Source organism: Zalophus californianus, chromosome 10, assembly GCF_009762305.2.
Source record: "Zalophus californianus isolate mZalCal1 chromosome 10, mZalCal1.pri.v2, whole genome shotgun sequence".
Taxonomy (NCBI): Eukaryota; Metazoa; Chordata; class Mammalia; order Carnivora; family Otariidae; genus Zalophus; species Zalophus californianus.
Window position 1 is genome coordinate 10339726 of NC_045604.1, and position 16757 is coordinate 10356482.

General features: G+C 38.9%; 1 protein-coding gene across 6 annotated transcripts in view; it reads right to left on the reverse strand.

The window, feature by feature from the left end:
- Positions 1–16757, reverse strand: part of MIA3 (MIA SH3 domain ER export factor 3) — a 57087-nt gene that overhangs the window by 18044 nt on the left and 22286 nt on the right. For 4 of the 6 annotated variants that reach the window (XM_035722078.1, XM_035722077.1, XM_035722080.1 and 1 more), the window contains exon 7: positions 2389–2520. In XM_035722078.1, the coding sequence (XP_035577971.1) occupies positions 2389–2520 (132 nt within the window). Of the gene's footprint in view, positions 1–2388; positions 2521–3467; positions 3743–16757 lie in introns of those variants that run through there. The other 2 variants (XM_035722081.1, XM_035722082.1) reach the window with 2 other exon arrangements.

A 16757-nucleotide genomic window follows, 5' to 3' on the forward strand; every position in this document is an offset into this window, starting at 1 on the left:
AAAATCTTTAAAAAAAACAATTAATAATGGAAATGGGTATTTTCATATTAAATATACTAATGCTTCTTTTACCCCAAATCATTTATTTGACAACCCCAAATAGCCAGAATGAGGTCTAGAAACAATCATCATTCAAAGAAACTCTCAGGAAACAAAATTAAAGGCACAATCTTTGTACTAAGATATGTCTCTCTCCCTCACCAGAAAACATCTTTGAAATCCTATTACAAGTTGGCAACCAGCTGAATTTAGAGATCTAATAATTATGATAGATCATCTGATTTTCCCAAACCCCTAAAAAAAGTGGTCATCAAACTGACAGGGAAAGAAGACCGCTAGAGGAAAATGCACAAGCAACAACAGAAATGACAACTAACCTCTAAATCCTCTCTAAAGACAGCACTGAATTATAGGGTTACAAAATCTAAGCAGGGGGCACCTGAGTGGCTCAGTCGGTTGAGTTCTGCCCTCGGCTCGGGTCATGATCCCAGGGCCCTGGGATTGAGCCCCCAGTCGGGCTCCCTGCTCTGCAGAGAGCCTGCTTCTCTCTCCCCTCCTCCCCAGTTTGTGCACGCTCTCTCTCACAAATAAAATCTTAAAAAAAAAAAATCTAAACAGTACTCAATTTTTTTTAAAAATTGTGCGACCGAATGTCTTTATAACCCAGAATTTATTTCCACTTTTCAAAAGCTATAAATGGTAATGAGATACTCAGCTCAGTCCATAAATCATCCAAGCTATCTCATTACTATTACAGTATCTAATATCAGGTATAATAATGTTGCTATAGAAAAATGCATTCAGAGTTCCAACTGGAAAGAAATGACTGTCTTTCCCATGTAATAGCCTTGCTAATGAAACAGTAAAGCTTCTTCTCCTCTCCTCTCACCCAAATCAGTAGGCAGGAGGAGGGAGGAAGAAGCAAGAAGCAGGCAAATGAGAGCAGGGACCAAAGGTTCCAAAGTCAAATGCTGAGGCTGAGAAGCAGCAGTTAGGACATAAAGCCTGCATCACCCTGTGAAAACGTAAACAGATGTTAGGATTTTTAAGAGGGGAGAAACAAGAGTGGGAAATAAAACACGTTTTCACCTTTTCCCTTTCCACTCATCCTTTCTATGTGCCCTTTCTCCTTTCATCTGAGGAAAAGTCCCATGACGTTAGAGGACTGTTCCCGGGAATCCAAGCAAATGACCTTTCTTTTTAAGTGATTTTATCATCACTTGTGCAAGGAGAGAAAGCTTATGAACAATGATATGTCTGATAAAATTAAGAAATCAGAAAAAGAAATACTCTTAGAAAGACATGCATCCAATGCTTTGGCTACTTTAACTGTTAAGCTTCAAATGAACCTGAAAGCTTCTCATCTGCAAAGCTCATTCATACAGAATGATTTTTTCTTGTTATGTTAGATAATTATGAAACAAAATGACATTAACACAGCCACAAGAATGAGTATATATGAGCATGCATATATAGATAAGACAAAAGACAAGTTCTGCCCGGGAAGAGACTCTTAAGAAATAAAAATTTCATAGTGTGTCTTTGGATACTACATAATCTGTATTTCCAAATAAAAATATATTTTATGAGCCCAACAGCACGTGATCAAATTAGAAAAATCTCTGAAACAGATACATAGAGAAAAATACTACAAAATTACCTACCATCCTAGATAAATTGGCATGAAATTTACTATTTTGTTGTCTTGTAGCATTTTTTCTATGCGTGTGTGTGTGTGTGTGTGTGTGTGTGTATAAAACACACAGTTTATATTTTACAGTCCTGATTTCTGTTTTTTTCCACTTACTATTAAATTATGAGCATTTTCTGGGCCCCAGTATCTTTGAAATAACAAATTTAGAGTGACCTACTATCCCATTATATGGATGTACAATAATTTAACAATTCCCCTACTATGGATCATTTAGTTTTCACTCTAACAAATAGTGTTTCACTGAACACCCTTATACAAGATTTTTAATGCATGACTGGTTATTTCTTTAGGATACATTAATTAGACATGGTTTTATACTATAATAAAAGGGTATGAATGTTAAGTCTTCTGATACATATTATTTAACTGCTTTTCAAGATGGCTGTAAGAGTTCCCAGTTCTAGTAGGAACATATACATGTGCCCAAGTAGGTACATATACATTTAATCCTTAGATTTTAAGATTTATAAATCAAAGTTTCCCATTAAGATTATACATGTTGTCTTGTTCACTTAAGTCTTTACCAACAAAGATTACACTGAATTATTTCACAAGGTTAGCTGAGATTATAAGCATCCGTGTAGATGTTAGTAACTGAAAAAGAAACAAAAGGGCTAGTGATTATAAAATATCTGCTGTCTTGATGAGTCAAAGTATAAGTTTAATTTACTCACAACAAGGACAGTTCTCCAGAAGAAGACGGCAAATGAACCAATTCCCAAGAAGGCAGTGATAAGTACAGGCTTCCATGGCAAGCCATAAAAATCAGGCCCAGGTTGAACATCATCAGGCAATGTAGCAACTAACTGAAACAGAAATATTGGAAATAACAAGAAGCCATGAAGAATTTAGAACAGAACAGTCACAAGGAATCATCCACAGAAATTCTAAACCGACCTCCATTAGATAACTACCCCCCTTCAGTAGCTTCCACTGCTTCAATAAAGATGGGATACTGGCAGCCACATATTTTTTGTTTGGCTTGAAGTGTTTTTGAATATTATGAATCTAAACGTCTTTAAGCTGAACACATATTTCCAGTTTGCAATAGGACTTACAACATCATGTTGTCTAGGACATGTCTAGAATCTCTTTGGATCAGACTTTCCTCTTTATAATTTAAAAAGGTACATAAAACACAAAGTTGAACACCCTAAGAGAGAGAATCAACTTCTATGGCTACAAATAAAACCAAAATGATGATAGCAAATAGCCCAAGTAATGTGCTTTTCCTCTTAAGATTTTAAATCTTTATTCTACCCTTATGTAAAAATAAATGCTGAGTAAGCTCAGACGGCTCCTGATAACCGGTCCAGACTGCTCTGAATTTAACTGTCTTCTACATAACGCAGTGCCTTTACTTTAAATGCTTCCTCGAATACAGTTGCATTAAACACCTGCTTGCTTCTACACTTTCACTGCCCCCTACAAGCACACAAATAACTATCATACCGGCCCCACCCCACAACAGTGCCGGGGGTCACTGGAAAAGGACCTGAAGAGATTGTGACTGTCTACCAGAAAATAACATAGCGCCTGGTACAATCTAAGAAATCAGTAACAAATTAACAAGTGACGAAACCTTCTTAAAATCACTCCCCCTGGCCTCCCTAAACAGCACTGCAACGTCTTGCCTGTCTCCGGCCTGACCCACTCCAGTTCTCCCTCGACCCGTCGGCGCGCCAACTCCGCTCACAACTCGTCTACCCGCCTGCCAGAGCTGGGGTCCCTCCCTGGGAATGGGGACCGTCACCTCCAGTAACTTGGCTATAAGGGCTGCGTAGAGGACCGACAGGGGTCCCAGAAGTTCCGAGTCCCCGGGGGAAGCGGTGACAGAAGGTACAGTGGCAGGAACTGAGTCCATTGTGTGGGGACAGCTGAGCGGAGGCGACGTCCCCCCGCGAAACAGCACTGGAGCCCACTCTTCCACCGTTTCCTCTTCGAAAAGGGGCCGGCTGAGGAGGCGGACCCGGGGAGTGAACTTCGCCTTCCGCCGCTGGTACTTTCCGCCCTACGCCTCCTGGAAAACACGTCATCAGACAATGCCCCTCGGAGGACGTAAACGTGCTTACGGAGGCCGGGCACGCAGGGGGCGGGACCATGGCGGACCAAAGCCAACGGTCGATCGAGGCGACCTGCGCAGAAGAAACTAAGGGACGCGCGCTGACGGAAGCTTCACCTGCCGCAGAAGCTGGGGGAGACCGCGCACGTAAAGGGTCCCGGGGGCTACGAGGAAGCGGAGCACGGGCTGGAGAGATACGCCCCGCTCACGCCCCTCAGGGCCAGCCTTGTGTCCCTGCGTGCAGCCACCGGTCCCACTGCCCAGACGGGAGAGCAGCCTCTCCCGCCCCCGAGTAAAGAAAAAAAGACACACACACACACACACGCCTGCCTTCCCCGGTATCTCACACACACACACACACACACACACACACACACACACACACGCCTGCCTTCCCCGGTATCTCACACACACACACACACACACACACACACACACACACGCCTGCCTTCCCCGGTATCTCACACACACACACACACACACACACGCCTGCCTTCTCCGGTATCTCTCACACACACACACACGCGCGCGCGCGCACACACACACGCCTGCCTTCCCCGGTATCTCACACACACACACGCCTGCCTTCCCCGGTATCTCACACACACACACACACGCCTGCCTTCCCCGGTATCACACACACACATGCCTGCCTTCCCCGGTATCTCACACACACACACACACACACACACACACACACACACACACACACACACACACACACACGCCTGCCTTCCCCGGTATCTCCTAGTCCCCCGCTCAGCTTTTCCTCTTCCTACTCCACATGCTCACACTGTCTCACATTCCTGCTGATGCCCGGGAATAACGCTTCTAAGGAGCCATGTCAGTACCACACCATACCCAAGGATCCTGTATTTTATAGTTACGTGACTTGTGGAAAAGGACGAGGATTATGCATAGGTACGTTGTAAAAGTTGAAAAAACTGGGGACATTTAACCCGGAGGAAAAATGATGTCTGTAAATCTTTAAAGGTATGTCTTCCAGTTTAATATAAAGGCAATTCGGAACAATCAAGCAAGAACAATCAGGAAAATCCTCAAAGAGAAGAGCAATGGAGGGGGGGTGGGATGGGAGGTGAAAGCAGGCTGTGCAATTAAAACAGTAAGAAACTTGACCCAAGAATACAGATAGATTATGAAACAGAACAGAAAATCCAAAAATAGACCCAACTGCATTGAAAATTTGGGATACAATAAAAGTCAGCTGGGGAAAAGGACACTTTTAAGTAAGTGATGTTAGTGTAACTAAGCCATATGGAAAATGTTAAAATTGGATTTTTTTCATAAGGATAAATTCCAAATGATCAGAAACCTGAATGTAAAAAAATGAAAAGTACTAGAAGAGACACGGGTGAATTTCTCGATGTATTATGAATGAGCAAAACTTTCCTAATTATGCCTCAAAATCCAAGAGAAAGTATTTGCAAACTACTTAAAAATAAAAAACTTGTCTAGCCCCTGCTCGCAAAAAAATGCAAAATGTCAAAAAAGTTTGACAATGACAACCAGAGAAAAAAATATTTGTAACATTAGGGACAAAGGGTTAATATTCCTAAAGTATAAAGAACTGTATAAGTAAACAGAGAAGAAGACAGCCTATAGAAAAAATGAGCTGAAATAAAAGAATCAACAGTTCTCAGGAAAAGAAACAGGAACAGCTCACAAACATGGGAACATGCTCTGCCTCAGCTCATAATAAAAGAAATACAAATTAAACCTACACTGAGATACTATTTCTCACTTATACTGGCAAGATCTAAACATCTGACAACATACTCAATTGGTGAGAAATGTAGGGGAAACAAGTACTCTCACACATGGCTCACTGTTATACAAAATGACACAACCTCTATGAATGGGAATTCAGCAATATCTCCCCAAATTACTTGTGTATTTACTTTTTGATGCAACAATCCCACTTCTAAAGATCTCAAAGATACTGTGGACACAACAACAAATGTTGAAAAAGGGGCGCCTGGGTGGCTCAGTTGGTTAAACCGCTGCCTTCGGCTCAGGTCATGATCCCAGGGTCCTGGGATCGAGCCCCGCATCGGGCTCCCTGCTCAGGCAGGAAGCCTGCTTCTCCCTCTGCCTGCCGCTCCCCCTGCTTGTGCTCTCTCCCTCTCTCTCTCTCTCGCTATCTCTCTCTGTGTGTCAAATAAATAAATAAATAAAATCTTTAAAAAAAAAAAAAAACAAATGTTGAAAAGATAAATGAACAAAACTATGTTATTCCAGCATTATTTATAATAACAAAAGACTGCAAACAACCAAAATGTCCATCAATAGAAGAGTTGCTCAATACACTAAAGTATACTGTGAAAATGGAAAAAAATAAATTTTATATACTGCTAGTGTATGGTTTCTACAATGTTTTTTTTTAGAGGGTTGGAGAAAAGTATAGAATACTACTTTTTACATAAGAAGGTAATGAAACATTTTCTTCCAAACACTATAAAAAAAAAAGGTAATGAGACAAAATACGTATTTTTTATGGCTCTGATGTAAAACTCACATGCAGTAAACTACACATATTCAAAGTGCACAATCTGTAAGTTTTGACATACGAATACATATGTGAGAACTTCATCACATTCAAACTGAACATATCCTTCACCTCCACAAGTCTCCTCATCCAAGTCTTATCCCACCTCCTGCCACTTGCTGACTGGGCCTCCCCAAGCAGAATTTCTATCCTAACAGTTTGCATTTCCTACAGTTTTATATACGGAATACATAATCACCATGTATTCTACTTCTCTGGCTTATCTCACTCAGCATAGAGATTCACCCATGTTGCTGCATACATCAATAGGTTATTATTCCTTTTTATTGCTGAGTAGCATTTCATTGTATGGATCTAGCACAATTTGCTTATGTATTCAGCTGTTGATGGGCATTTGAGTTTTTTTCCAGTTTTTGGCTTTTACCAATAGAGGGGCTGTGAACACTGATATACAAGTAGATGGATGTAGATGCAGATTTTATTTTCTCAAGGGTACACGCTTAGCAAAGGGATGGTTGGAGCATTTGACATACTCCTAAGAAACTAACAACCGGTTTTCCAAGGTGATGTACCATTGTACATCCCCACCAGCAGTGTATTATTTCCGGCTTCTCCACCACTTGGTATTTTAATTTAAATCATTCTTTTTTAATTTTAGTCATTCTAGTAAGTATGTATGATAATTCATGGTGGCTTTAATTTGCATTTCCCTGAGAAGTAATGATGTTGAACATTTTTTCATGTGCTTACTTCCTATGCACACATCTTAATCTGGTGAAGTGTTAACTTTACTGGGTTATTTCTTATGAATGAGTTTTGAGAGTTCTTTATATATTCTGGATATAAGTCCTTGTTCACATATATGCTTTGCAATGATTCTCCCCCAATCTGTGGTTTGGCCTTTTGTTCACTTAACAGTGTATTTTGAAAAGTGGAAGTTTTTATTTTGATGAAATCTAAATTATGAAATTTTTCTTTTATGAATCTTGCTTTTGGTGTTAAATCTAAGAAATCTTTGCTTAACTTCTTCTGGTTTTAGGCTTTGCATTCATTTCAATGAAGCATTTTGAGTTCATTTATGTTTATGACTGAGGCATGAGTCAATTTTTTGCACAGGGATATATCCAATAGTTCCAGTCCTCTTTGTTGAACAGACGTCTCGTTCTCCACTTGTGTTTCCACCTTTGTCAGAAGTCCATTGCCAGGTATGTATGAATCTATTTCTGGACCATCTGTTCTATTCCAGTGATTTTTTTTGTCTATCTTATACTGATACCATGCTCTTCTAATTACCATAACTTTATTGTAAGTCTTGAAATCAGGTCATGTTTGTGTTGTTCAAGGTCCTTGAAATTTTCTATATGACTTGTACAATCAGCTTGTTGTTTTCTACCAACAAATCCTGAGGTTTTTTTTTTTTTAAAGATTTTATTATTTGATAGATCACACAAGAAGTGGGAGCGGCAGGCAGAGGGAGAAGGAGACTCTCCGTGGAGCAGGGAGCCCAATGCAGGGCTCGATCCCAGGACCCTGGGATCATGACCTGAGCCAAAGGCAGATGCTTAGTGACTGAGCCACCCAGGCTGAGATTTTGATCAGGATCATGTTGACTCTGGGGATCGAAGTGGGGAGCTTAGTATTTGACATACTGTTTGTCATAGTGACAATATGATAACAATACTTAGTCTTCTGACTCTCAAACAAGGTATATGTCTCCATATTTAGGTCTTCAATTTCTATCAGCAATATTTTATAGTTTTCAATTATAAGTCTCACAGTATTGCCAGATTTATCCTTAAGTACTTCATATTTTTTGATGCTATTGCACACAGAAGATTTTAATTTCAATTTCCAATTGTTCATAGCTAGCATACAGAAATACAGTTGCTTTTAGATGTTAATCTTTATCTGGAAACCTTACTAAACTGTAGATTCCACCAGATTTTATTAATAGATGTTCAATATCTGCAGATAAAGACAGTTTTACTCCTTCCTTCCCTATCTGTATGCTTTTTGTTTCTTTTTCTTGCCTTAGTGCACTGTGCCCCACTATAATGTTGAATAGATGTGGTAAGAGTGGACATCCTTATTTTGTTTCTGATCTTAGGGGGAAACATTCAATTATTCACCACTAAGTACGATGTTAGTAAGTTTTTCATAGAGGCTATTTTAAGCCCCCTTCTATTCCTAGTTTGCTACCACTTCTTTTTTTAATATCAGTAATCAACAATTTGATTTTTTCCAAAAGCTTTGTCTGTCGAGCTGCATATTTGGATTTTGTTTTTGAAATTTGTTAATATGTGACTTACATTGATTTTCTAATGTTAAATGAACCATGCATTCTCGGCATAAACCATAGTTGGTCATTATGTATTATCCTTTTTGTATCTTGTTGGGCTTGATTTGCTAAAATTTTATTTAGAGTTTTTGTGCCTGTGTTCATGACAGGTACTGGTCTGTGGTTTTCTTTTCTTCTTATAGCTCTGTCTGGTTTGAACTGGGAAGTATTTTCCCATCTTCAATTCTCTAGAAGAGTTTGTATGGAATTATCACTTCTTCCTGACAGGTCTAATTGAATTCACCAGTGAAGTCATCTGGGCCTGGAGTTTTCTTTGTAGAAAGGTTCTTAACAATTAATTCAATTTCTTTAAATAGTCATAGGGTATTTAGGTCATCTGTTAAGTAGGCTTTTGCAATTTGTATCTTAGATGGAATTTCTTCATCTCATCCAAACTGTCAAATTAAGTGATGTAAATTATTCATAACATTCCCTTTTTATTGTTTTAATTTCTGAAGAACCTGTAGTAATGTTCCTGTCTAATCACAAACATTGGCTGTGTCTCCTTTTTTCCCTGATCCCTGTGGCTAGAGGTTAATCAATTTTATTAATCTCAAAGAACCAGCTTTTGTTTTCATTGGTTTTCCTTTGTTTCCTATTTCATTAATTTATGCTCTTTATTTCTTTTCTTCTGCTTCTTGGAAATTATCTGCTGTTTATCCTAGTCTCTAGTAGTAGACACTGAGGTCACTAATCTGAGACCTTTCTTCTTTTCTGACATAGATAGTGCTATAAATTTCCAAGTAGTGCTTTACTGTTACTACACAAACTTGATAATGCTGTTATCATTTTCATTCTGCTCAAAATACTGATTTCCCTTCTGATTTCTTTGACCCTTAAGTTATTCAGAAGTATGTCAGTTGGTTTCTAAATATTTGGGGACTTTCAAGAGATCTTTGTTATTGATTTCTAATTTAATTTTACTGTGGCCAGAGAACATACTTTGTATGATTTGAATCTTTTTGTATTTTTGATATTTGCTTTATGGTCCAGAATGACTCATCTAGGTAGATGCTCCATGTGCACTCAAAAAGCATATATATTCTGCTCTTCTGGGGTGTTCTATAAATGTCAATCAGGTCAAGCTAGTTGACAGTGTTGCTCTTATCTTCTAGAACCTTATTCATGTTCTGTCTAGTCTATCAATCACTGAGAGAAGGATACTGAAATCTCCAATTATAATTATATACTTACATCTGTTTTTCCATTTAGTTCTATCAATTTTTGTTTCATATATTTTGAAGGTCTATTATTAGAAACACATTTAGGATTATGTTTGCTTGACTGACTACTTTATTCTAGAAAATAACTTTCTTTATCCCTGGTAATATACTCTCCTCTGGAATCTTTGGTATTAATATAGCCACTCCAGCTTTTTTTTTTTTAATGTGAGATATCTTTTTCAATCTCTTTTTTTAGTTTTAACCTTCATATGTCTTTTTATTTAAAGTGTGGTTCTTGAAGGCATCTATTTGGGTCTTGCTTCTTTACCCAATCCAACAATCTCTGCCTTTTAAATTGGGGTATTTAGATAAGTTCTATTTAATGTGATTACTGATATGGGTAAATTTAAGCCTAAGCATCTTCTTTTTTTCTGTTTTTCCCATCTGTTCTCTGTTCCCTTTTTACTTTTATCTGCCCTTTTTTGGATCAATTCTTTTTTTTTTTTTTTTTTTAAGATTTTATTTATTTATTTGTCAGAGAGATAGAGAGAGCCAGCCCAAGCAGGGGGAGTGGCAGGCAGAAGGAGAGGGAGAAGCAGGCACCCCACCGAGCAGGGAGCCTGATGCGGGACTCTATCCCAGGACACCGAGATCATGACCTGAGCCTAAGGCAGATGCTTAACCACCTGAGCCACCCAGGCATCCCTCAAGTGAGTCTTCTTAATGATTCTAATTTATCTCCTCTGTTGGCTTATTAGCTCATTATTTTGTTATTTTAGTGGTTGGTTTAGGGTTTATACATCTTTAACTTATCACAGTCTACCTTCAAGTGATAATGTACTACTTCATGTGCATAAGAACTTTACAAGAGCTATTACCATCTCTCCCTCTCCTAACCTCCATATTATTGGCATATATTTTACCTTTACAAATTTTTGAAACTGCATGCTACAGACAGTTAAATTTTAAAGATATTTAAATAATAACTAGATGATGGTTTTATACATTTACTTATATGGTTACCATTTCTGGCATTCTTCACCCCCTTTCTATAACTCGACTATTCCCATCTGTCATTTTCCTTATGCCTAAAGGTCTTCCTTTAACATTTCTTACAGTGCAGATGTGCTGGTGAATTCATTCAGCTCTTATACGCTGGAAAAAATCTTCATTTAATATTTGTTTTATAAAGTTATTTTGCTGGGTATATTGTAGGTCAACAATATTATTTTTCAAGTACATTAAAAGGTATCATTCTACTATATTCTCCCATGCCTGCTGACAAGAAATCTTGATGTCAACCTTATCTTAATCCCTCTCTATGTAAAATGTCTTTTTTTCCCTCTGCTTTTAAGATTGCTCTTTATCATGTATTTTGAGCAATTTGATTATGATATACCTTGGTGTAGTTTTCTTCATGCTTCATATGTTTGGGTTTCATTGAACTTCTTGAGCATGTGGATCTACAGTTTTCATAAATTTTAGAAATTTTCAGCCATTATGTCTTTAAATATTTTTCTGAACACCTCTTCTATCTTGTCCTCCAGTGATTCCAGTTACATTTATTAGGCTGCTGGAAAGTGTCCCACAGCTCACAGGTGATCTGATCATTTTTCTTGAGTCTTTTCCCCTATGTATTTCATTTTGGATAGCTTCTATTGCTATGCCTTCAGGTGCACTAATCTTTTCATCTACAATGTCTAGTCTAGCATTAATCCCACCCAGTATATTTATTATCTCTGGCACTGTAGTTTTCAAATCTAGAAGTTTGATTTGGATCTTTTTTTTTTAATATCTTTCATGTCTCCACTTAGCTTTTAACATCCAAAATATAGTAATAATAACTATTTTAATACCCTTGCCTAATTCTAACATCTCTGGTAGCTCTTGGTTGGTTTTGATAGGTTGATTTTTCGCCTCATCATGTTTATATTTCTTGCTTCTTTGCATTCCTGGTAACCATCAAAATGGCTAATTTTATGTGTCAACTTGACTATAGAGTACCCAAATTAAACCTCCTTTTTGGGTGTGTCTGTGAGCGTGTTCCCAGGTGAGATTAGCATTTGAGAATCAGTGCACTCAGTAAAGTAGATTGCCCTTACCAGTAGGCATCATCCAATACACTGAGGGCCTGAACAGAGAAAAGTGTGAAAGGAATTCACCCCTTCCTGCCTGATTCCCTGAGCTGGGACATCAGTTTTCTTCCACCCTTGGTACTCCTGGTTCTCAGGCCTTCAGACCATCAGCTCCCCTTTGGACTCAGCCTGAATTACACCAATGGCTTTCCTGGGTCTCCAGCTTACAGACAGCAGACTGTGGAATTTCTCAGCTTCCAAATGTATATATGTCAATTCCTTATAATAAACCTCTTCTACCTACCTATCTGTGTATGTGGGTCCCATATTTGTTTTGTTTCTCTAGAGAACCTTGACTAATATAACAAACATTCTTGAGCACTATTCTGTTTGTTCAGGTAAATTACTAAGAAATAGTTTCTTTTGGCTCTTGCTTTTTTATGGCTTGTTAGGCAAGACATGAGCAGATTTAGTCTGAGATGAGACCCTTCTGAGTACTTAATCCAATTCTCCTAGAATTATAAGGTATATTCTTGGCCTTGTGTCAGGAACTACTCCCTTTAATCACTTGGACAGTTTCTCTGGCATTGAATAATTTTGTCAAACTCATATGCTGATGAATACTCTAAGGGGACCTTTCACAGATCCCAGAGCTCTCTCTGTGTAGCGCTCTCCTCTTGGTACTCAGCCCTATGAACTCTAGCTGCCTTACTTTCCCGACTCTCAGCTCCATCTCCTCAATTCAGGGTTCCTCACTTCTATGCTACAAGCAGGGAACTCTTTCAATGCAGTAAGTAGGCATAATTGCAGGGCTCACAGCACTGGTTCCCTGTCTTTCAGGCATTGCTGTCCTTTGTTACCTGATATCCAGTGTCTGGAAAACGGTTGCATTTATTTTGTCTGGGTTTTTTTTTTCTTTTCAGTTGTTTCAGTAAGGAAGGTAAATAAAGCCAGAATCTTGGCTGAATGCAGAAATCATTTGCTTATCTTTAGTAAGATATTAAATAAATTTTTTAAAATTACCCTTCGAGGAGGGTAACAACAGGTTTGACGGAACTGAGATGAAACCCAGACTTCTCGGAAGAGACGTTGTTTTATTTATTTATTTTTTTTTTTTAAAGATTTCTATTTATTTCTTTGAGAGAGAGCATGAGTGGAGGAGAGGGGCAGAGGAAGAGGGAGAAGCAGGCTCCCCACAGAGCAGGAAGCCCGATGTGGGGCTCGATCCCAGGACCCTGGGATCATGACCTGAGTCAAAGGCAGACGCTTAACTGACTGAGCCACCGAGGCGCCCGAGACCTTCTTTTATTAATTGGCATTAAATCTTGTAAATATGTTAGATACTTATAAAACAAAACAAACAAAACAAAAAACATTGAAAAGCAATCCCTAAAAAGTGCAAGCAAAAATGAAACAGTTGACCTAACTGTGAATCAAACTGATGGCAGGACAACAGAAAGGAATGATTTTAAGCATGTACTTGAGGGGAAGAATTTAAAAACAGAAATAATTGCAAAACATCCTGAAAACATTTTCAGTAACAACTGTGGGTGGCAGTGTTGATATTGGTATTTTTAAAACTGTTTGAATATTGTAAAATAAAATAAATAAGTATGTTGACATCAATTGAAAACTGGGATTTCCAACACCAGAGAAATAAAATACATGTGTAAGGTAGATGAGGTTAAGTAAAATCCCTCTAGCATCCTGAATTTCTTGGGGAATATCCATATGGCACCAAGATGAATGTTCACACACACAAAAAAACTCCATGTATATCCTAGCTTTGTCCTCTGAAAGGGCCTAGAAATGATGGCCAACTCAAAAGCAATAAGCAATCTTAGTACCCAGATTGTAGTCTTTAAATACCATTTCCCATTAAAAGGGATCAAGGACTCCCTAGAGAAATGACTCTTTCATGATCTGGGCAAGAAAAATGTAGAAGATGAGCTTAGAACATCTTGCCACACTAGAAAGCAAGAAAGGTATCAGTGACCACTGGATGGTGTCAAAAAGGCCCAGAAGCCAAGCTGAAGAGGCTCCCACTAGCCAAAACTGAGAGAAATTGAGCACTGATAAGAATAAGAACTACAGGGGTGCCGGCTGGCTCAGTCAGTTGAGCATTTGCCTTCGGGTCAGGTCATGATCTCAGGGTCCTAGGATCCAGTCCCACATTGCGCTCCCTGCTCAGCAGGGAGTCTGCTTCTCCCTCTCCCTGCCACTCCCCCTGCTTGTGCTCTGTCAAATAAATAAATAAATAAAATCTTAAAAAAAAAAAAGAACTACAGCTGATTAAAACACCCCAAATATTTTTAAATTCATGACGTCATAATGATTAGAAAGAGTTAGAGGAAACACACCAAAAAATCCCTTTGGCATCTTTTGATAAAGCCAGGAAGACAACTCATTATTTTGGAAACTATTTAAATAGAATCAAATATTTATACTGCCTGAACTATACAAACCAAATCTCAGTGTAAAGAAAACTTGATTATAAACTTTTTTGTGGAAATATCCCAGCCTTTAAATGAAGCAGGAACAATATAATCAGCATATCAGCATTTTGCAGCCTATAATATATTAACAGATTTAGTCAATATCACCAATGACTAGTGACATCAAAAACAGAGGGAAAGGGGTGCCTGAGTGGCTCAGTCAGTTAAGCTTCCAACTCTTGATTTCAGCTCAGGTCCTGATCTCAGGGTCATGAGATCGAACTCTGAGTTGTTTTCTGTATTCAGCGTGGAATCTGTCTGAGATTCTCTCTCTCCCTCTCCCTCCGCCCCTCCCCGTGCTTGTGTGCATGCTCTCTCTCTTTCTCTCTCCCTCTCTAAAATAAATAAACAAAATCTTTAAAAAAAAATAGAGGGACATCTAGTCATTAGATGCCTCCTGCTGAAAGTACCCATCTCCTGTTAAGTATCCTTGCCAATCAATATTGAACCTGAATCTGACTACCAATTCCCAGCAAACATAAAGAGCCAGGGAAACGTGATCAGTTATACTGGGGGATGTGGTTAGCAAAATGCAGTCCATGATAACCCCTAGAAGCCAAACAAACCTGTTTCTGCAATGAATACATTACAACAACAACAAACAAGAGGAGAAATCTACAGAGTAAATGATATACTTGCCCTCCCACTGAAATAACTTGAGAATCAGGTAGAGAACAACAGGCAGCACATGACTGTGACCCCTGAGAGAAGGAAAACAAATGAGATGAGCCTGGAGTTCACCCAGCTTTCTACCAGTAGGCACATTCTCGACCCCAGTACAGAGAGGGAGATACCACATTGAGTCCACCAATCTCGCTGAGGAGGTGGAGACCAGAGTCCAGGGAGACGGAGGCACCTGAACCGGGCAGGGAAAAGCATCGGAAAGATGAGAACTACAAAAAAAAAAGAGTTCCAGAAATCTGCAAGGGGGTTTCCTTCAATCTTTGCTGAATCTGAAGCAGCATCTGTATAAGGTGAGATTTATAAGGTGAGATCTGAGGATGGGCAAAAAGAACATCTGCCAGGAAGCTGGAAGCTGAACAATTTCCAGAGTTAACCTGGGCCTGGAGGCAAATAGTGTTCCAGCCAGTGAGAGCAACCTGACCCTTCTGAACGCTCAAGGCATTCAGCAGATTCCTGAAGAATCACACTCTAGGAGCAGGGCTACACTAGCTCTAGAGTAAAGACTACCATGTACACATCCCTAACAAATCTTAAAAATAAGACTGGAAAGGATCAAGCTGGTCCACAAGTAACAACAGTCTAGGCAGAGCAAACTCCCAGCACTGTTTAAAAGGAAGCCACTAGGGCGCCTGGGTGGCTCGGTCGGTTAAGCGACTGCCTTCGGCTCAGGTCATGGTCCTGGAGTCCCGGGATCGAGTCCCACATCGGGCTCCCTGCTCAGCAGGGAGTCTGCTTCTCCCTCTGACCCTCTTCCCTCTCGTGCTATCTCTCATTCTCTCTCTCTCAAATAAATAAAATCTTTAAAAAAATAAAATAAAAGGAAGCCACTAAAAACCAGGCACTCAACAATGTAACATTCACAGCACCTAGCATCCAGCAACAACAAATCACCAGACGTGTAAAAAAGCAGGAAAATATGTCCCATGAGGAGGAGATAAATCTCTAAAAATAGAACGAGAAATTGCAACAATCATGACAGAATTAATTTGCTTAAAAGAACTTCAAAGAATTATTTTGAAGTATATTAAGGATTAAAACAAAGCCACGACCATATGACAAAAGGTGGAAAATATAAAATAGAATTAAGTGCAACTTTTAGAGCTGAAAAATAAAATACCAGAAATGAACATTTCACTTGATGGGCTTAACCAGATTAGATACTACAAAAGATCAATGGATGTGAAGACAGTAACGGAAATATCTAAACAGAAGCAAAGACATAAGAGACCGAAAAACAATGAAAAAAGAACAGGGCCTCAATGACCTGTGGAACTCTATAGTGGTCTTAATATACATGTAATTAGATTCCAAGAAGGAAAGGCAAAAGAAGAGGGATACAAAAAAATCTAAAGAAATAATGTGAAAACTCATCAAACTGTACACAGTAAGAGTGAATTTTACTAAAAGTAATCATGTTTTAATTAACCTGACCTTTCTAAAAAGCTGGGTGAACTCCAGGCTCACCTCATTTGTTCTCCTTCTCTCAGGGGTCACAGTCATGGGCTGCCCGTTGTGCTCTACCTGATTCTCTAGTTATTTCAGTGGGAGGGCAAGTATATCATTTACTCTGTAGATTTCTCCTCTTGTTTGTGTTTATTCACAGATGACATGACCATCTATCTACACAGAGAAGCCTATGAAATCTGCAAAAAAAAAATCCTAGAACTAATAAATTTTTTTATCACTGCAAACTTTGTTT